The 21,717-nt window shown below is 36.7% G+C and overlaps 2 protein-coding genes across 4 annotated transcripts in view; both read right to left on the bottom strand.

The window, feature by feature from the left end:
- The window catches only part of LOC121373302 (multiple epidermal growth factor-like domains protein 11), a 239,264-nt gene that overhangs the window by 158,745 nt on the left and 58,802 nt on the right, over positions 1 to 21,717 (bottom strand). The window lies entirely within an intron of this gene.
- On the bottom strand, positions 2,693 to 21,585 carry LOC121373304. Of its 3 annotated transcripts, none has more exons than XM_041499858.1 (6): positions 21,248 to 21,585; positions 10,432 to 10,596; positions 8,983 to 9,050; positions 7,538 to 7,921; positions 3,922 to 4,014; positions 2,693 to 3,001 (listed from the first exon to the last, which is right to left on the bottom strand). In XM_041499858.1, the coding sequence occupies exons 2-6, from the start codon at positions 10,560 to 10,562 to the stop codon at positions 2,853 to 2,855; spliced, it is 825 nt and encodes a 274-aa protein (XP_041355792.1). In that variant the 5' UTR covers positions 10,563 to 10,596; positions 21,248 to 21,585; the 3' UTR covers positions 2,693 to 2,852. The 3 variants fall into 3 exon arrangements, with proteins under 3 accessions (XP_041355792.1, XP_041355794.1, XP_041355793.1); XM_041499859.1 differs by having other exon boundaries at positions 2,696 to 3,001; positions 10,432 to 10,475; XM_041499860.1 differs by lacking the exon at positions 10,432 to 10,596 and having other exon boundaries at positions 2,694 to 3,001.

Here is a 21,717-nt window from a genome sequence, read left to right as displayed (position 1 = left end):
TACATTATAGGGCTATGAAACATGAAGACAAAACAAACATCAAATGGGTGGAATGCAATACAATGGCATGATTTGGCATCCATGTTTAGTGCTGGAATTAAGAATCATAATGCTATATTACTTTATTCTTTATTCTCATTATTATTATCACAAATAATAACAAGTCCATAATTTCTTTGATGCTATTTCAACACCATCATGGATAGTTATTATACAGTTTACACAATTGGAATATAATATTATCTTAGGTTAAAATGACTAAAGACTTCCATTGTGGAATATATTCCAGGATTTCAGAACAGGGACATGTATACTAGCATAAACTCACTGATGGTTCTATCACAATTACACAAACTACATATTGCTTTAGAACAATTGGTGTGTATGTGCGCCTAAGGCACGTCTCATATGACTACCTCCAATATGTATGTTATTAGAAGAATGGGTAAATGTTCACCTCGGGAACTCCTAAAGGTTCTAATATTTGTATAACAAATATTAGCAATGCAGCTAGGGGAATCCATTGCAATAAAATTAATACAAATTGCTTTCCAAACGTCAGACTAAGGATCAGCTTCAAATATGTGTTTTTGCTGTCAGGTAATTATCATACCAGTGACGCTAATTAACTGACTAAATATAATTACGTGCATTCTGTAATTACTGTAAACTTAATATTAAAACAAATGTTACTGAATCTGAACGATAAAACCGTAATAAGTGATCATGGCCGTATCTCTGCACAATGCAGAGTCGAATCGGGAATTGGCAAAATAGTGGATGATTCCATGAATGTCAAGAAACAATATCTATACACTAACAATCCCCCTTATCCAATGAAGACACACCCTCATGTCTTGCAAACTTCTGCTGACTGCGACAGCTCTTTAGACCATCGTGGGCCATTGCCTTTCTGTACCGTGATTTCTCTCAGTCTTATTGGTCAGGGATCTGGCTGTCATGTCCAGTTCAAGATGTCACGAATGTTTATCTCGAAGTCAGGTGAAAGTAGAATTGATGTACAGTATTATATTTAGACTTTCTTAAGTTGTCTCTGGCCTTTTGTTTATTAGATTTGTATTCATTTGGGGATGGCTTTTGAAGTTCTTATGGAGATTCGTGTTATTTATTTTGAGCTGAGAAAAGGTATGTGAATATTTACAACAGATAGTTTTACTATTTAGACACATTGTGCTTAAATCCACCTCTCTTTCAATGGCCATTTTTGTATGGCATTTGTTTCCAGGGGTAAACTTTTATAGAGTACTTCCACGAATTACCCTAGAATTCATGTAAACGCTGTCACTGGAGTCACACGTATTCATTTAGTTTTAATTTAACTTAAACAAATTGTCCAACCCAGTAACGTTATTAATATTCATATTTGTGATTGTCAGTCTAATTAAAACGAACCATTTAAATAGATTATACAGTTGCTCATTGTAGTAATTATCTGAATGGATCAAGCAATATGACACATGACTGTGGTGTTTATATATTCAGCAAATAGTATGTTTTGTATAGAAAAAATATGCATCATGCAACATACATTTAGCAGCATTTGACATGGTAAATGTTACATGTAGAATGTATTTAGTTTTCAAAGTGAAATAATTTGTTGTAATTACAATCGCAAATATGAATGCTAATAACAAATAATATAACATTTGCAATGTATTGTTTTCAATTTAATATATAGGTCACTGTTTCGACATTTAGCTGAAATTATTTGACTACTTGATATCGTTTAAGCCTATGTGAATTCTAATGGTGTTCGAGGGAATACTCCTCTGGAAAATTAAACAATACAGCTGAAAGTAATTATGTGGTGTTTATATAATTTTCAAAATGTAGTGTAATGTAGGAAATAACAGCCAATAAAAGAAGTATCAAGAGTTATCACTGTCTAGGAATAGATGCATGACAATAATCACTTGGGAAGAAATGACAAACAGTATACGTTGGCAGCAGATTGTATGGCTGCAAACGACCTTGAAACAAGATTAGCATGTGAAAATTGAACGTACCCGTCTGTTGAACAATAATGGGTAATACCCCCACGATTCGTCAAACATTTGTTTATTCGACGTGGCATGTTAAGTATCAATTTTCGAATGACATCACGTTGAATTCTACCAGTTCTTCACATCATAGACGCCACATTACTAATTCAAAGACAAATAATGCATAACATCCAAACAACAAAGGTTAATTGATCATGATATTGAGCAAAAACAGTAGTGAATACTGAAACAGATTTATCCACCGGCCTGTGAAGTGGCAAAATCGCAAATGACTGCCTACCCACGTGTTGCACGGCACAGTTTTGGCTGCGTTTGGGTTTTAGGTTGTGCAGCCCTGAAGGTTCTTTCCTAAGCAGTCATTTTGGAAAGCTGATCTCTGTTCCAATCATTGGTAATAACATTTCCAGTGTAAATATTTTCACTTTCGTGAGAAAGAAATGCACGACAAGTGTAGTATTTACGAACACAGAAGTCAAAATATTGATGTGTTAAGACAGTAAAAGTAGGTTTCAAACAGCAGCCAACGCATAAGTCGAAATGTTGGTGGGATGAGAAAGTAAAAATAGGTTTCAAACAATAGCCAACACAGAAGTCGAAATGTTGGTGGATTGAGACAGTAAAAATCAATACAGCTGTAGGCCTATTCCAGAATGAAACTTTAAATAGCTTTAACTTGAATTGAGGAATTTTTGTTTAGGTTCCCCCAGTATCATAAACACAATTCAATATAAACATTTTGTGATTCAGTCTCTTAAACTTATACTTCTGACCTACAATCTGCGATTTACAGGACAAAATCATGCTAAATAAGCAGCCTGATTGGTTGGATTACTCTTTGTTGATGAACAATAAAACAATATTATATTTGTACTTACCAGACTCGCCGCATATGGCTCCTTCGAATCCTGAACGGCATACGCATCCAGAGCACGTTGCAAGCGGTGTACCACCATTCAAACAAGTTAGTCCACATTCTCCTGAAATGGGTTTGTTTTTGTTTAAAGACACCACTAGAGCACATTGATTTATTAGTCATCGGCTATTGGATGTTCTCCAGAAATGTCTACACTATATTTATTTGTTCCCTACCTGTCCAAACAGAGGAGCCTATAGGCTCCTTCTATGTATTGTATGTCTGTGTGTGTGCATATTACTCCGGACTTTTCATCTGAAATGTCTCAAGACTTTCATGGTGATGTGCACATTTTTGACAGAGTAATGGACGTCGAATTTAGATGATAGGCGACAAAATTCTTATTTATTTTTAATTTTTTTTGCAATGCCTGAAGATATTCATCTGAAAGTTTGTTATAGTGCAGCTGCCTCGGTTAATTTTTTATATATTTTTTTGTCATCGATTCCTGCACTTTTGAGTACTTTGACCTATTCTGAACAATTCTTGATATGGATCCAGGTCATATCATTAATTGTAACTTGGAGAAACCTTCAAAGAGGACAATGGGTCAAGGTATAATTGTGCCAAATATTATACTTCTCAAAAGTGCAGGATTTTTTTGCACTATTATTGATGAAAAATTATTTTCATGGCAATTTACCCATTTTTGGGAGAGTTATGGCCCTTGAACTTAGGAGATACGAAAATTCGGTAGAGGACATACATTGCTTTAGGAGTACTCATAGAATGCTTTTTAAAATTGAAAGCTTCTTACGACATCCCTAGAGCACACTGATTTATAAATTATTGGATATTGGATGTGAAACATTTGGTAATTTTTACTTGTAGTCTTCAGAGGAGACCTGCTTCATTTTCCCGTTAGCAGCAAAGGATCTTTTGATAATCCACATGAAAACAGATTTTGTTTCCTTTTAATGCAAACCAAATGAAATAATTGACAAAAATACTTAAAATGCAGTCTGGTACGAGGCACAAACTTACGACATATACTTCCTTTCCAATTTCCAACACAGTTGCACTTGTCGCAGACATCGTTAGGACTTCCGTAATTTTCACACTTTAGGTTGCAAGGAACTGCAATAAATGTTAACCTGTTATGGCTAGCTCTTCCAGACTTGATCACATACAGCGACTTTTGGGAGCATAGATGATTGCTTTATGTTTAATGATAGTACTAAACCAAATAACTTCCTGTTGGGTCAAAAATGTATGCGATTGTATTTTATCTAGTATCACTGTGTCAAGCAGCGTTGTGCTTGAAACATGCATGGGTTACCTGTAAAAAAAAAGTACTCAACTTTTGTGCGGAACTAGGGTAGTCATAGACGCTACCCGTTATCTCAGAAATGAGAGGTTGACTCCCAATTTTTTTAAAATTCGTTTTAAGGGTGAGGGGTGGTAATATTTACATCTGTGGCGTTTATGTAGATTGTTATGCTGCAGGTAGGAATTTTAGCCGCATATGTTATAATTGTCATCTATGTGATTTGATTTCGTAGTATACACCCTATATCACATATTCAGTGGATAATAAAAACATATTATGATTTTGTCATTTTATTTAATTAAACTATACTGGTTGATTAATTAGCCGTCACTGGACCATGCATGTTCATAATGACTTTGACATTGACAATAATCACTACATGGCTCTGAATGGAGTTTGAATCAAAGTTAGCACTGAGGAAAAGTTGGTTTTGGCCAATAATTCATATTGTAAAGATTTTAATAATTTCTTTTTACATGGTAAATATTTAAATATGGTATTATATATAGGCAACCTGAACTAAGATTTTAATAATAATTTATTTTTATATTAAAATAACATGTGCCATTAGTGGGTTAATGTCTTTAGTTTCCATTAACTTAGTTATATTTTAGCAAAATTTAAAGTAAACTGGAAGAAAGAAATTGCTGTCACTATTGTGCCTTGTGTTCTTATTTATACATAACAATAAACTTGATAAGCATATATTTAGATATCCAGATCAAAGTTTTTGTTAAATAATAACTTAGTTTGCTCTCATGAAGAGCATTTTATGTTTATACTAGATTCAGAACCTTTTTTTTTCTGATTTGGAGTAAGTTGATAATTTATTATATTGTTAAGCAGTATTACCCAATTTTACTAGCTAAATAAAATCCTGGATTACAGATTGTAGGAATACATCCAATATACATATTGTATTCATCTGGATTACAAATTAATGCAAGAAAGTTTTTTTCCCCGTAATTAATCAAAAATAAATGTGTGAAAGCTGCGTGATAATTCCAGATATAACAAATATAAAAACCTCCAACTATAGTAAGCTATAAATCAAATATAGTCAGAACTATTGGTGACTGCCAATGGTTTTGATGGTTCATTATGAAAATCAGCATCGTCGATGGATTTGAAATTCCCACACCTTATATCTTGAAGACACCCACACCTAGCATACAGGATTTCCTCCCAACACTAAGTTCAGGATATTAAATCATTACTTTAAACAGGTACAGTCATGTTGGTGTTTCCTTCTTCAGACAGTGCATTTTGTTAATAATTATATTTCTTTGATGTGCCTGTTAAGATCTTCACAATCTAGGGGTCAGTCAAGTGCGTGTGTTTTAATGGAATTCTTTAAAGGAGTAGAGGTACTTTGACTATCTTTGTTGTCTCTACATATATACCTGAGTACACACACGAAACTGACAGTATATATCTTCAGGAGTTTTATTTTAAAACATCTTGTTCCTTAATGTGACATATTGCATGTGTACAAAAATGTATACAGTACATATGCCTGATGAGGAGTGCATTATATTAGGTTGCACTGTAGAAACAACACTTTCAGTGAGATTGTCAGTTTATGTCAGAATAAACCAGATCCTGGTTGTCATAAAAACAAATAGCTGAACACTTTTTGAAAAGAAAGAAAGAAATGTTTTATTTAACGACACACTCAACACATTTTATTTACGGTTATATGGCGTCAGACATATGGTTAAGGACCACAAAGAATTTGAGAGGAAACCCGCTGTCACCACTACATGGGCTACTCTTTCCGATTAGCAGCAAGGGATCTTTTATTTGCACTTCCCACGGGCAGGATAGCACAAACCATGGCCTTTGTTGAACCATTTATGGATCACTGGTCGGTGCAAGTGGTTTATACCTACCCATTGAGCCTTGCGGAGCACTCACTCAGGGTTTGGAGTCGGTATCTGGATTAAAAATCCCATGCCTCGACTGGGATCCGAACCCAGTACCTACCAGCCTGGGACACTTTTTGAAAAATGTATGTTATTAGTATAGGTAGTAGGAAACCAAATAACTTCTGGCTGGTCAAAGTTTGAGGTGCACCAAACTTTTGATAAAGAAGTGAACACCACACGTCCTGTGATGGATGATAAATGTGAGTGTGTTGGTTGTAAACAAAACAGTTTCATCTGTTCTAAAATTGCATGTAATTTTATTTCATCTAGTACCACTGTGTCAAGTAGCCTTGTGCTTGAAACATGTATGGTAGGTACCTGTAAATAAAAGTACTCGAATATTGTGTGGAACTAGAACAGTCATAGGCACTACTCCTTATCTCAGAAATGAGCAGCTTGACCCCCAATTTGTTCTGATTCACTTTAAGGGCGAGGGGTGGTAGTATTTATATCCGTGGTGTTTATGTTGATTGATACGCTACAGGTAGTAGGTTTAGCCACATATTTTACTACTGTCGTCTGTCAGATTTGATTTGGTAGTGTACACCCTGTAAGTCTTGACGTAGTCCAGTGGTAAAGCGCTCGCTTGTTGCGCGGTCGGTTTGGGATCGAACTCCGTCAGCGGGCCCATTGGGCTATTTCTCGCTCCAGCCAGTGCACCACGACTGGTACATCAAGGATGTACACCGTAAATAAAATGTATTGAGTGTGTTGTTAAATAAAATATTTCCTTCCTTCCTTCTTTACATATGTGGATTAAAGTAAAAAAAATTGTGCTTTGTGGCTACATAAACCAAATTGACCCAGACACACTTTCTGTGCGAACCCATAACACTTTGCTGATAATTCGAACGTTCACACGATGCTGATAAATATACCCTCCATATTAGATCTATCTTTATACACACCTTCTAGTTCAAAGCCACTCAATTACCTTCCATATTAGATGTATCTTTACAGACCTTCTAGTTGAAAAAATACTCCATCACCTTCTAGTTAAAAAACCCACCCCATCACCTTTTATATTGGGACTACATAAGTACAACCACACACACACACACACACCATCGCCTTCCATATTGGGACTACATAAGTACAACCACACACACACACACACGCACACACACACACACACACGCACACACACACCATTACCTTCCATATTGGAGGTACACAAGTACAACCACACACCATCATCTTCCATATTGGAGCTACAGAAGTACAACCACACACGGCCACACACACACACACACTGACACACACCATTACCTTCCATATTGGGGGTACACAAGTACAACCACACACACACGCACGCACACACACACACCATCACCTTCCATATTGGAGCTACACGAGTACAACGACACACAAACACCATATTTTGCACTATTTCAACACACACCTTTTACTTCAAAAAGCATTTCTCCAGTCTTGTTATGGAACGAACCGTTGACGAAGTAGTTCACAGTACATCTGTATGTAGCTTCATCCTCGCGCCTAATCTCCATGTATATGATGATGAACTTACCCGAACCGAACTTCAACACCGTTCGGTTCTGCAGTAAAGTACCCTCCCCATCTACGTACCCCATCCAACCTTTCTTAACGTCTTTGCCTGCAATGTCAACAAAATTACGTTCGCTGCTTCGCTTCCTGCTCCAACCAATACCAGACAACTCATCTTCGTCTGACACGAAATAGACACACTCTATAGACACATTGTTTCTTCCTAGAAGTCCCACCCGCTTGGGTACAGAAATAGTGAAACTGTAAACAAAATGAATGTCTGAAAATAACAATAATAATGATGATAATGATAATAATGATGATACTGGTGATTATAATAACAATAATAATAATAATAATAATAATAATAATAATAATAAGACGAAGAAGAAGAATGATGATGATACAAATAATAATTGAGAAAATAATAAAAAACAAATAATAATAATAATAATATTAGTATCGTAAGAGGCGATGATATGCTTGTTGGTTGGAACGAGACAAAGGGTGTCTCAACAAATCGCATACTGGATGACGGTAGTCAACTCAACGGTCGAAGAACCTCATCCAACATGGTAATGGTTGGTGGTATATGCATCCAATAGATGGCAGTGCCTGGTAACAACGAACATTGGCTTTGTCTACACACCCAAGTAACAAGAGATTACACAATGTGCTGGGGTGTCAGAGTTATCACTATATTACATACCCAAGTAACACGAGATTAAACAATGTGCTGGGGTGTCACAGTTATCATTATGTTACACACACCAAGTAACAAGAGATTAAACAATGTACTGGGGTGTTACATTTATCATTATGTTATACACACCAAGTAACGAGATTAAACAATGTGCTGGGGTGTCACAGTTATCATTATGTTACACACACCAAGTAACAAGTGAGTAAACAATGTGCTGGGGTGTCACAGTTATCATTGTGTTACACACACCAAGTAACAAGTGAGTAAACAATGTGCTGGGGTGTCACAGTTATCATTGTGTTACACACACCAAGTAACAAGAGATTAAACACTATGCTCGGGTTTCACAGTTATCATTATATTACACCACACCAAGTAACAAGAGATTAAACACTGTGCTGCGGTGTCACAGTTATCATTATGTTACACACACCAAGTAACAAGAGATTAAACAATGTGCTGGGTGTCACAGTTATCATTATGTTACACACATCAAGTAACAAGAGATTAAACACTGTGCTGAGGTGTCACAGTTATCATTATGTTACACACCTAACAAGTTATTGAACAATGTCCCTGTACAAACAGGCAACATGGTGAGAATTAAACCAGAATTAAATACATGATCGAGTACAAACCTAATATTAGCATCAATGCCTGGAAGATGTCAAAAGTAGTAAACTTCATGCTAGTACCGATGAAACACCTGAAATGTAAAAACTATTGCAAACTATACACTTGAAATGTAAAAACTATTAGAAATTATACACTTGAAATGTAAAAACAATTACAAATTAAACATCTGAAATGTGAAACTGATTACAAATTAAACACCTGGACCCAATAGGAAAAGGTGTAAAGCTACGTCTACGACTAGAACTTACGTCTGCCGTAGATTTACGTTTACGTGCAAGAAGCACCTTATTCACAAAGCCGGTCGTAGACGTAAACGTCATGAAGTTAACTGACTTAAATCTACGATTGTAATTCTCTCATCAGAGAAATAATAAAAACAACAACATTAGGAACAATGGCTATCGGGTAAATAACACAAAGGAAATGGTTTATTTAACAACACACTCAACACATTTTATTTACGGTTATATGGCTTTGGACATATGGTTAAGAACCACACAGATATTGAGGGAGGAAACATGCTGTCGCCACTTCATGGGCTACTTTATTAGCAGCAAGGGATCATTTATATGCACCATCCCATAGACAGGATCGCACATACCACGGTCTTTGATGTACCAGTCGTGGTGCACTGGCTGGAGCGAGAAATAGCCCAATGGGCCCACTGACGGGGATCGATCCCAAACCGACCGCACATCAAGCGAGTGCTTTACCACTGGGCTACGTCTCGCCCTCTGGGGTAAATAACAAATGCACACAATGCAATTTCGTTTGTCGTTTGTTAACAATAACACGGCGAATCATGGCGGTTTGGTATTGGTACGGAATTTAGGACATTCTATCATTTACATTCCAGCAAACTGGAATTCTTAGCATTGAAGTGCGTAGTATCTGAGTGGTTTCCATTTATTCTATGTTCCTAGTTTTAGGGTATATAAGAAAGAAAGAAATGTTTTATTTAACGACGCACTCAACACATTTTATTTACGGTTATATGGTGTCAGACATATGGTTAAGGACCACACAGATTTTGAGAGGAAACCCGCTGTCGCCACTACATGGGCTACTCTTTCCGATTAGCAGCAAGGGATCTTTTATTTGCACTTCCCACAGGCAGGATGGCACAAACCATGGCCTTTGTTCAACCAGTTATGGATCAGTGGTCGGTGCAAGTGGTTTACACCTACCCATTGAGCCTTGCAGAGTACTCACTCATGGTTTTGAATCGGTATCTGGATTAAAAATCCCATGCCTCAACTGGGATCCGAACCCAGTACCGACCAGCCTGTTGACCGATGGCCTAACCACGACGCCACCTAGGCCAGTCTAGGGTATATAATGACAACAACCCATTTAATTACAGTACATGTTCACATCTGCAAAACATGATCCCACAAGAATGTGGTGGGTTTCCGAGTTAGCAGAATTTAAATTTAAGATTTATCACATACCTGGGCGAGGCAACCGTGATGCTGATGACCTTAGCAGGTTGCCACTGGAAATAGAGAAAGTTATGGAAGAATGTAGTGGAGAGGTAACCAAGGATGTGTTGGATACCACAGTATATTCCATATTGACTCATGAGAATGCCAGTGCAACTCAGCTGCTGAATGAGTCTAAAAAGGAAGAACGAGTTCTCTTAGGTAATCTAGAAACATTTGAACCAATAGAACTATTACAAGCTCAGCAAGAGGATAAACTTATTTGAGTAGTGCGAACTTGTATTCAGAGAAATAAGCAACCAACTAAATTGCAAAGGCAAGAACTTGATCCAAAGGCACGTTTGTTGTTACGAGAATTGTCTAAACTGAAAATTGGAACAGATGGTATATTAAGAAGAGTGAATTTCGTTACTGGGTGTACGCGTCGACAATCGGTACTACCACAGAGGTATCACCAATTGGTCATTCAGTCACTTCACAATGGCATGGGTCATCTAGGAGCAGAGCGGGTGGTGAGTCTAGCAGTCGCTTCACAATGGCATGGGTCATCTAGAAGCAGAGCGGGTGGTGAGTCTAGCAGTCACTTCACAATGGCATGGGTCATCTAGGAGCAGAGCGGGTGGTGAGTCTAGCAGTCGCTTCACAATGGCATGAGTCATCTAGGAGCAGAGTGGCTGGTGAGTCTAGCAGTCACTTCACAATGGCATGGGTCATCTAGGAGCAGAGCGAGTGGTGAGTCTAGCAGTCACTTCACTATGTCATGGGTCATCTAGGAGCAGAGCGGGTGGTGAGTCTAGCAGTCACTTCACTATGTCATGGGTCATCTAGGAGCAGAGTGGCTGGTGAGTCTAGCAGTCACTTCACAATGGCATGGGTCATCTAGGAGCAGAGTGGGTGGTGAATCTAGCAGTCACTTGACTATGTCATGGGTCATCTAGGAGCAGAGCGGGTGGTGAGTCTAGCAGTCACTTGACTATGTCATGGGTCATCTAGGAGCAGAGCGGGTGGTGAGTCTAGCAGTCACTTGACTATGTCATGGGTCATCTAGGAGCAGAGCGGGTGGTGAGTCTAGCAGTCACTTGACTATGTCATGGGTCATCTAGGAGCAGAGCGGGTGGTGAGTCTAGCAGTCACTTCACAATGGCATGAATCATCTAGGAGCAGAGCGGGTGGTGAGTCTAGCAAAATAAATCTGGTGAAATGGGGAAAGTTTACCATGATTCTAGAGGCACGGGTGCTGTGCTAAACGTAGGTGATAGAGAACTGGTTCGAAATCTGCTAGAAGAGGGTGGAGCTGGGAAATTGCGATCCTTCTGGGAAGATAAAGTCTACACAGTACTTCAAAGGATGAATGACGATTCCCCAATGTATGAATTATACAAGAGGGTGGAAAAGGTACAATACGCAGATTGCATAGGATTTTTTATTACAATCCAATGTCCTACCAGTACAGATTTCAAAATATAGTCTTCAGAAACGTAGCAAATCAAGAGGTGGGTTGCAGAAAACACCCACATAGGAACAGTCAGAAGAGACGAGTGAAACTGATGAAATTGTCCGTATGGTGGAAGTTAAATTAAACCCGGAGGAAAAACCAGTTAGGCTAAAAGAAACCGATAATCTGAGAGTAATAGATCCTAAAAAAATTTAATAGACGAAAATCCACGAGTGCTACTGAATTGCCAGATACACATGTTGATATGGAAGTGAAAAAATTACTTTTCTGAAAGTGCAGGAGAAACAGATGGTTCGGGCTCGTCAAACAGTCCAAGTGATTTGAGCGACGAAAACAGATCAGAATCGGACGAAGATAACGATTGTGATGTTTCTTCCTCATCAGATGAACCGATCGCGGCATTAACACCAGTGTGTCGCCATCTAATGGAACGTCATGCTCCCAAGCGTATTATTTACAACACATTGGGAAATCCAGGCTATGTTCAAAGATACTTGTGCAAAAATAACTGGTAGATATAAGTTATATGTTATACACAGTTATATTTCTGGAAATTGTTAAGATATATATATATATATATATATATATATATATATATATATATACATATACATATACATATACATATATATATATATGTATGTATGTATGTATGTGTGTGTATGTATGTATGTATGTATGTATGTATGTATGTATGTATGTATGTATATATATATATATATCTTATTTACATACATACACATATATATACACATACATACACATATACATATACAGATATATATATATATATATATATATATATATATATATATATATATATATACATATACATATACATATACATATATATATATGTATATGTATGTATGTATGTATGTGTGTGTGTGTGTATGTATGTATGTATGTATGTATGTATGTATGTATGTATGTATGTATGTATGTATGTATGTATATATATATATGTATATATATATATATATGTATATATCTGTATATGTATATATGTGTATGTGTATATATATGTGTATGTATGTACATGTATGTATATGTATGTATATGTATATGTATATATATATATTACATACCCATTAAATCTTGCTATATAAATACAGTCCTGAATACACAAATTAAATACACTTTTCCGTATTCAACTCAACTGCCGGAACTATGCCGTATTCAACGCTACTATTTATAGCACATGGTTACCGGGAATGCCCTTAGCGATATGTAAACACAGTTGGTGCTTGGTTTGAATTGCTTATTAAAGCAGATAACTGTTTAACATGTTTAAAATGCTATTTTGTGGAACATTTGTTGTGTATTTCATAAAAATCAAGTTATTTCATTTTATTTATTTACTCATTTATTTATTTATCAGTTTACAAATGACGTATATTTGTGCACGTGCACGTACGGCTTTGACGTCTGCTTTAATAAACATCAATAAAGCTGTCAAAATGGTTGAAGATTAGATTGTTTGGGATTTATTTGATGAAAGTGACGATGAGGAAATTGCCCAGTTTGAAATTGAATTGTCGCCTGTGGAAATAAGTAGGTCACGCGTTGCTACAAAATCTATAAAAAACTTAAAAGCATATATTGCCAGCAAACGAAACGTCAGTATTGTCAAAAAAAAAACCGGAATGCATCACAAAACGATTTAACCAGTGGCTTTTAAGTTCTGGGGAAATTAGAACTTTAATAGACATTCCAGCAGAACACCTAGACTTACACATTGGTTCGTGGTTACTGCAACTTAAAAAACCGGACGGAACCGACTATGAGCCAGATACGCTAACATCGTATCATCGAGCACTTGATCGACATCTTCGGGAAATCGATTACCCAGTGAGTATTCTACAGGCCAAGGAATTTAACACCAGTCGACAAGTCCTACAATCTCGGCGAAAAGAATTAAAACAACAATGTATGGGAAACCGACCCAATAAAGCAGTCCCCTTGACAGCTGAAGAAGAAAATATTTTGTGGGAAAAGGGGCAGTTCGGAAAACATTCACCAGAGGCATTACTTAACACGCTGTGGTATTACAATACAAAACTTGTTGGATTGAGGGGGTCTGATGAAAATAGAACAATTAAATGGGGGATATTGAACTGAAAACAGACGAAAACGGTCATGAATATTTACAGTTTAATGAGCGCGACACCAAAACTAGAGACGGGAACGCTGCTCACCAAAGAGCTTTTAATCCCAAAATCCTTTCCAAATGATAGTTGTCCTGATCGCTGCCACATAGAAATTTACAAACGTTACACAGATCGACGCACCCCTGGAACAACACACATGGACAGCCCTTTTTACTTAGCTATCAGCCACAACAGACTACCCGAAAGCTCAATATGGTTCAAACGACAGCCTCTTGGAGTAATTCTCTAGGCAGTATCATGAAAAATATGGCAACAGTATTAACAATTATGCATTGGCATCTGTTCCCATGCAAAGAGAAATGTGTGACATCCTTACAGGAAATAATACATCCCAGTCGCTTAATATATCTAGAGATTCGAACTTCACAAAACAACACCAGGCAAAACATCCACGATTAACAACAATGACGTCACATGCACAGTCTCCTCGCGTAGAAAACTTGGATGAACTGACAACCGGTTTATTCAGTGGGGCGATGATTGATGGAGGCACGTTCAATATAAACTTCAACTTTTCAGCAACAAGTAATTCCATGAACAGAAATAAAAGAAAAAAACACAGATGACGACACACTGAGTGACGACACAGACAGACGACGACACACACCGACGACGACACACTGAGTGAATAATTCTTGACATTTTTCTTTCGCTTTTTCTTTTTTGACAAAACTGGCGCACTGAAGGTTTTGTGACGTATTACGAACAAATTAAATATTAGTTTGTGACTTTTTATCTATTATATTGTCTTTAAAAGGCATTTCAAACAATATTATTAAAATTATAGGTAACTTTTCACTCATTCTTTCTTATTTCTGTTTATTGTTTAAATAAAACTATATTCCTATGTGTAATAATTGGTAGCTCATCGGTCCGCGTAATAACACAGCTGATATAGTTGTTTAAAGTTAGAAATCCTCGTCATTAGCAGCTAGCAGTGTTACAAGTTTTTAACTATTATTTGGAAACAAAATTCCAATTTAGGGTATGTAATAAATACAAAACTACAAATATGTGTTTTTCTGATTTCTGTATTCCACTCGTGTATTTTCTGTCGGAAACCCCTCAGCCTGCGGCATCGGGGTTTCCTGCAGGAAATACACTCGTGGAATTCAGAAATCAGATAGAAAAAAACCATATATGTAGTTTTGTGCGTGCGTGCGTACGTTCGTGTGTGTTTGTGTGTGCGTATTTGGATCAGATTTTATATTGAGCTGTACAGATAGGAATACAGATAGACATTAAGAGACGTAAATGACAAGAACGTATTAAGTCCGAGCATGGTAGCGAGGCTATTTTAGATAACACGAGTTAAGTCCAGGCATATTGGCAAGGTTATTTAAGATAACAACAGGGGTTAAGTTAGGCATGTTGGCAAGGTTATTTAAGATAACAACAGGAGTTAAACGTGCATTGTCTGGAATATTTTTTATTATTTAAGCATTTAGAACAGAAAAACCCATTACGTTTGGTGCATATAAGACGCCGCACTCCGAATTGGTTTCACTACACTTGCTTTTCTAAGTTAAAAATAAACCCAGTATTTTGAAAGTGGAACACTTTTACCGGGCTCCCTCTGGGCTAAAAATAGTACGGTTCGGCTATTGTTGCATTACAAAAACCAAGCGGATTCTAGCAGCCAATTCCTAGCAGCCAATTACGGCAGCCAATTTCAGCAGACACTCATGGCGACGTTCTAAACATCGGACTCCTACGCCTTTCGATTATTACCTGTATTTCACACACTTTTAAACACAGTTATGCTAATTTTTATTATTCACTATAACTTAAAGGGACACGCCCTAGTTGTTAACCATTACTGCGTTGTTTTTCGCTATTAAACCCATTTTTTCACAAATAAAATTGCACTTTACTTACCGTTTATTATTTAGACTATACATTTCCATTCACCTGAGGTGTTTTTTGGTAATCCTGGTGTTTATAATACCACAAAATGCATTTTTCGTATTTCATAAAATGCCACAGGCCTCTAAGAAAAAAACGTTGAGCAGACAAGATCTAATCTATTTTTAGAGGGGATATTCCCATTTCAGTGTCACAGACGTTGATATACCACGTGACCGTTATCATTTTGGTTTGGTTTGTTTTCTCGTGCACGGTTCGGGCAATCAACATCCGATTTGTTGTCGTTTGCTTGTTGTTCATTTGTGAGATTTTTCTTCACAGTTCGTGAACATTTTCAGTAACAATAAAGTTCAGACAAGTAAGTATCTCAATACAAAACGTTACAAACCCTTAAAACCAATAATTTCCATAAAGTCTTACGATATCTGGACAGAACAGTTGGAACATGTCCAGAAGAGGTGAAAGGAACGCACCCCAAGTCTGTGCGCACTCTGTAAAATTTGTCGTGACGTAGGCATTGTTGTGCTTCGAGCGACATCTACCGGTGACGTCAGAAACTAACTTTCAAAATTATTTAAAGCAATTGGGACATGGGGATTCCCATGGTATTTATCGATATAAAACCTGCTTTTTCACTTCATTTGATAAAAACGTGATTTAAGTGTGTTACAGGTTTGTAGATTAACCAAATTATAATTTATTTTCGCTGGATGGAACTAGGGCGTGCGGCTTTAAGAATTTTAGAGTTTTAAAGAGTATCTTTATATAATAACAACACAAAAACAAAGTAACAGCCAAGACTCATTTTCACAGTCTTATTGTTACTAATATCCGTATAAATACAACTTAACCGTTTTATTAAGCACTTTTATAATATCTGAAGTATCACTTTAAAAATCCGTCTGTACTACGGTAATTAATATAGGATGTCCAACTAGTTTCGTATAGCCAACACCACAACACACATTATAAAAGGCGTATGAGTCCGGTGTTTAGAACGTCGCTATGCGTGTCTGCTGAAATTGGCTGGTAGCGTAATTTGCTGCTAGGAAGTGGCTGCTAGAATCCGCTCGGTATTACAAAATGGCGAGAATTGTTCTAACTGGCTAGTAAGCATTTGACGATATGCGTTAATGACGACAACTCGCGAGTGAATTAAAAGTGCAGTTATGCTTGTATTTGAACTTAGAACTTGATTGTATACGATTGAAACCAGACATTGCAGCTTTAAGTTAGGCATGTTGGCAAGGTTATTTAAGATAACAACAGGAGTTAAATTCAGGCATGTTAGCAAGGTCATTTTAAGTGAAGTAGTTGGCTAGAAAACTGCCAGTTCGTACAGTTATTGTAACATTCATTTTTATTACGATTTGTTTTCAAGGCTTAAATCTATAAGCTCGTCCTAAGCTTTAGAAATATTTTACGTTAAGCAATCGCAGTGTTGCGAATTAGGTAACTGGTGTGGACAGCCAGTTTTCCTTTTTCAAGAAATGATCCTGGAGGTTCATGTAATGTAGTATGTATTGCTATTGTTTATGAGGTCCATCGAAATATTGTAGATTCTCCTTAATATTGAGCAGATTTGTACAAAGCTGGCTCAGTACATTTGTAGGGGAAGAGTGTGACGATGTGATCTAATAGGCACCCCATTTTTATTTATGGTAGACTCAGGCTTTCAAGTGAAATTTGTTTTATTTAACGACGCCACTGGAGCACATTGATTTTTTTTATCTTATCATCGGCTATTGGACGTCAAACATATGGATCATTCTGACAGTTTTTTAGAGGAAATCCGCTGTCGCCACATAGGCTACTCTTTTACGACAGGCAGCAAGGGATCTTTTATTTGCGCTTCCCACAGGCAGGATAGCACAAACCATGGCTGGGGCGGATCCAGCTTTTCTGATGGGGGGGGGGGGGGGGGGGTCCAAGACAAAAAGGGCACCATAACATTATGAAAAGGCACTATTGAAAAATTACACACGGTTCACATGGACCATAATATAATAGTGCTACAACAGGGACGCTGGCAGACGTATTCTACAGTGTTCTATACATTGACAGAATAAATAAATTTCTAAAAAACCTGTATTAACACCCAGTGTGTTTTAGGACAATATTAATAGGTAAAATAATCATGACTACTATTTAGACTATTATTAAGCTCTAGATTATTATTAATCACTAAAACGGATGTTATGTTGTAGATTAATTGCATAATGTAGAAAACTAACTTCGCAGACATTTGGTCACGTGACATTCGAAATGCATCTGTCAAGATGGCAGCCTCTATATATATGGAAACAAATCCACGTGCATGTATTATTGAATATAGTTCATTTTTTATTTTGAGAAGTAGTCTTGGAAATTCGATACAGGAGAAATTACAGTGTGTATGAATACTAATGTAGTGTTTTGTAGGTTTTGAAATGTTTTAAGTTAATCCTGGAAATCAGTTTTTGAAGACTTCATGTACTTTAGATCAGGACTTACACATGTACATTGCCCGTAGTGAAATCGGCTAATTGTTAATTTTTGTGTAAAGTAACTCCAACATTTGGCATTTGGCAAGTGGAGTTTTGTCATTAGCCATTTTACTAATTTTTAAGGAAATACTGAGTCACTCTAAAATTTGGCTAAAACTGTAACCATTCCGTTTGCTTCAAATCTTGTTCCTGGTAACATGAAATTGTTTTTTTGTTCTTAATTATTATTCTAAAATAGTTCATTTAAGATATTTTGTCTAGTTAATGATGCTTATTTATGTTTGTGGCCTGTAATCGCATTTATTATGTATTCTAATACAACTTTCATATACGCCTCTTTTTTTTCCATTGGTTAATTTTCGTCATAAATCGGACAGTAGATGTACGCTGTCATGGGCAAACAGGATTTATCACGATGACGAAATTCCGAGAACTGATCCAATATACTGTCACTTAGCCTCATCAGGGCCGTAGCTAGCATGGAGGCAATTGCCCCCCCCCCCCTCCCCCGAAAAAATTCGGAAAGCATTATAGAATAAAGAAAAGTCGTTTTAGACTATTAACTACTCAGTTGCACCCCCCCCTCCACCACCCCACCACCCCAAACAAAAAATCCTACCTACGGCCCTGCTCATGTGTGGTGTGTTCGTTAGTATATTAATTCCGCGTCTTCCATTATATTTAAACGTCGATATAAATAATTTTCAACAAAATTACCAACTTCAGATGAAAATGATGTTATTGTTACTAGTTTGTTATTATTTCGTGTCATTGTAACTTTTAACACTTAGCAGCAATGAACGTGCACCCACCCACCCCAAATACGGTCCGGTCACCGTTCGATCGCAACAGTCACCAGTATCCGTCTTGTGGTCTGCTCTTCTAGTTTGTGTTCTCAAAAGGGTGCAAGCAGGTTCATCAGAAATAATTATATCACAATCTGAAGTACCTTATTTTTGTTTAGAACATACTTTTTGTAACAATAAAATTGATAAAGACAAGATGGAAATGACTTGATTTTTTAAGCGTAATTTTAAACATTAACTGCTTTAAAATATAGCAGAATTCTGAAAAACTTTTGAAATTAATACTTGCTATTTAATAAATGCATATTATTTTATGTATTTATATACACTTTAAGTGAAAATATGTTAGGAGCAAGTTATAAACTTGTAGACCTACCCCATCAACGTGTTTTTTGTACAAATTTAAACCAGGTGAATTCCTCGAAATAATTCAATATGAGGTTGAAACACCGCTCACAAATGTAAAGTCCAATCATAATCACATGTCTTGCAACAGAAATTAAAAGCCAACGAAAATATTTCTTTTAGTTTATATTCTGTATTACAATAAATCATGTTCAAAAGACAGACTACAATGCTGATAAATTTGCCATTTGATTCACTCCTAAGTCAGTGACGTCATATGAAGAGCACGAAAAACAAACTTACGTCATACTTTTATTTACTACAAACGTTTTCATTGAATATTGGAAGTAAGGAGAATAGATAATTATTTTTATATATATTTGTGGGATTTCTTTAATACAACCACAATAAAATGTCGTACATATACTTCTAATAGGGGTAGTATTAGAATAGGGATAATATCACTGTGTTTCGTTGTTAACTATAAGGATTTATCACAAAATATTTGGATTTAGGGACTTCGTCTCGTCCCTATTGTCCGAACCAAATTGTTAACAACTACAAAAAATTACTCTCCTACCTTTAATTACCGTTACATTTCTCCCAAATTTTGTTCACACACAAGTTGTGAAAAAAACATTACAGTAACATAGCTTCCACATATGAGACTATAACGATGTCGCCAGTATCGACTTTGCTGAGATAGCATAGGGCAAAATACATGCAGTTTTTAGCCATCTGCCATTTTGCTTTTTTATGGAATATTCTTCAAGAGGGGTGAAAGCCTCCAAAGTACATGACATAATTAATATGAAATCAATGATCTTTAGTGGTATATTTAAACAAACAAAAATGTCATCATGTTTTATATCATAACATGTTATGACGTTGCTACATTAAGTCATATCCTTTCACCCCTCTTGGAGAATATTCCATAAAAAGTCAAAATGGTAGCCGGCACAAAATTACGTGCTTTTTGCCCTATGCGATCTCAGCGAAGTCGATATTGGTGACATGGTTATGATCTAGTATGTCGAATCTGTGTCACTGCAATGGTTTTTCCTAGATTTCTGTCTGGACAAAATGTGAGTAAAATCTAACGAAAAATAAAGGTAGGAGAGCAATTTTTTGTAGTTGTTAACATTTTCGTTCGGACTTTGAATCCAAATTTTGTGATAAATCCTTATAGTTAACAACGAAACACAGTGACATTATCCCCTAAATATGGTGTATTACAAGAACCAGTCACTGAATGGTAAATTGCTGCATGTAATTTTGGTTTAGCAATAATGATTTTATCTGACTGTTGACATGCCTAGGTGTAAGGTTTCAATGTCACCTATCTGTACTTTGATACAGTAGTCAAATAATCTATTGTAACTACAGTGTTGATTTAACAAAATACTACCAAAACAACTCGTGACAGTGTTAGGTCGCCATTAAAATTTGAGTGCAACATATTGTGTTTTTCTCTTTTTAGATCATTACTCTTTGACCTGGGTAACACACATCACCTGTAGTTGTTAAGAATTTGGTTCGGACTTTAGACGATATTATACGGTAAAGTGTCGAAATTACCATACTAAGGTTATTTCCACCCTTCATATGTAGGTATGACAGAAGAACAAACCGAACCACATTCATCCGTGAACCGGGAACATTGACAAACTTGTTAAAAAATAGATTTTCACTTACCGGAACTGCCTTCTGAAACGTTAGCCTGGCAGTAGCATAAGATTATTTAATGTTTGACGTCATTCGTGTCATACGTCATCAATAGGAGGTATTCGTAACTAAGCGCTCAGTCACTCATCCTTGTCAAGATCGTATCCAAAACAAGGCTATAGGGATAGAGTCGAAAAGACGCCATAACTAACTAACTACGATCTGCTTGCAGTTTATCAATGTCCGTGACAAAAGGCAAGACAATGCATGTCACGGTCGTAGCGGGCGGGTTTGAGGGAAGAACGAAATCCGGAAAGCATTATAGAAACTTAAAGAAAATTCTCTTCCTAACCGTTTAAGGAGTTTTAGATTATTAACTACTCAGTTGCCCCCCCCCCCCCCCCCCAACAAAAAATCCTAGCTACGGCCCTGCATGTGCATTGTCTTGCCTTTTGTCACGGACATTGATAAACTGCAAGCAGATCGTAGTTAGTTATGAC

This window comes from Gigantopelta aegis, chromosome 5, assembly GCF_016097555.1.
Source record: "Gigantopelta aegis isolate Gae_Host chromosome 5, Gae_host_genome, whole genome shotgun sequence".
Classification (NCBI taxonomy): domain Eukaryota; kingdom Metazoa; phylum Mollusca; class Gastropoda; order Neomphalida; family Peltospiridae; genus Gigantopelta; species Gigantopelta aegis.
The sequence above is the reverse complement of the archived record's forward strand: the minus strand, read 5'-3'. Positions and strand labels throughout refer to the sequence as shown.

Bases quoted from the DNA above. Each gene is read 5' to 3' on its own strand.
- LOC121373304 (XM_041499858.1), bottom strand. From the start codon at position 10,562: ATGAGTCAATATGGAATATACTGTGGTATCCAACACATCCTTGGTTAC. The intron at 7,922-8,982 runs GTTTGTACTCGA...TGTTATTTTCAG, and splicing joins GGCATTGATGCTAATATTAG to ACATTCATTTTGTTTACAGT. The intron at 3,002-3,921 runs GTAAGTTTGTGC...AACCCATTTCAG, and splicing joins TTGGAAAGGAAGTATATGTC to GAGAATGTGGACTAACTTGT.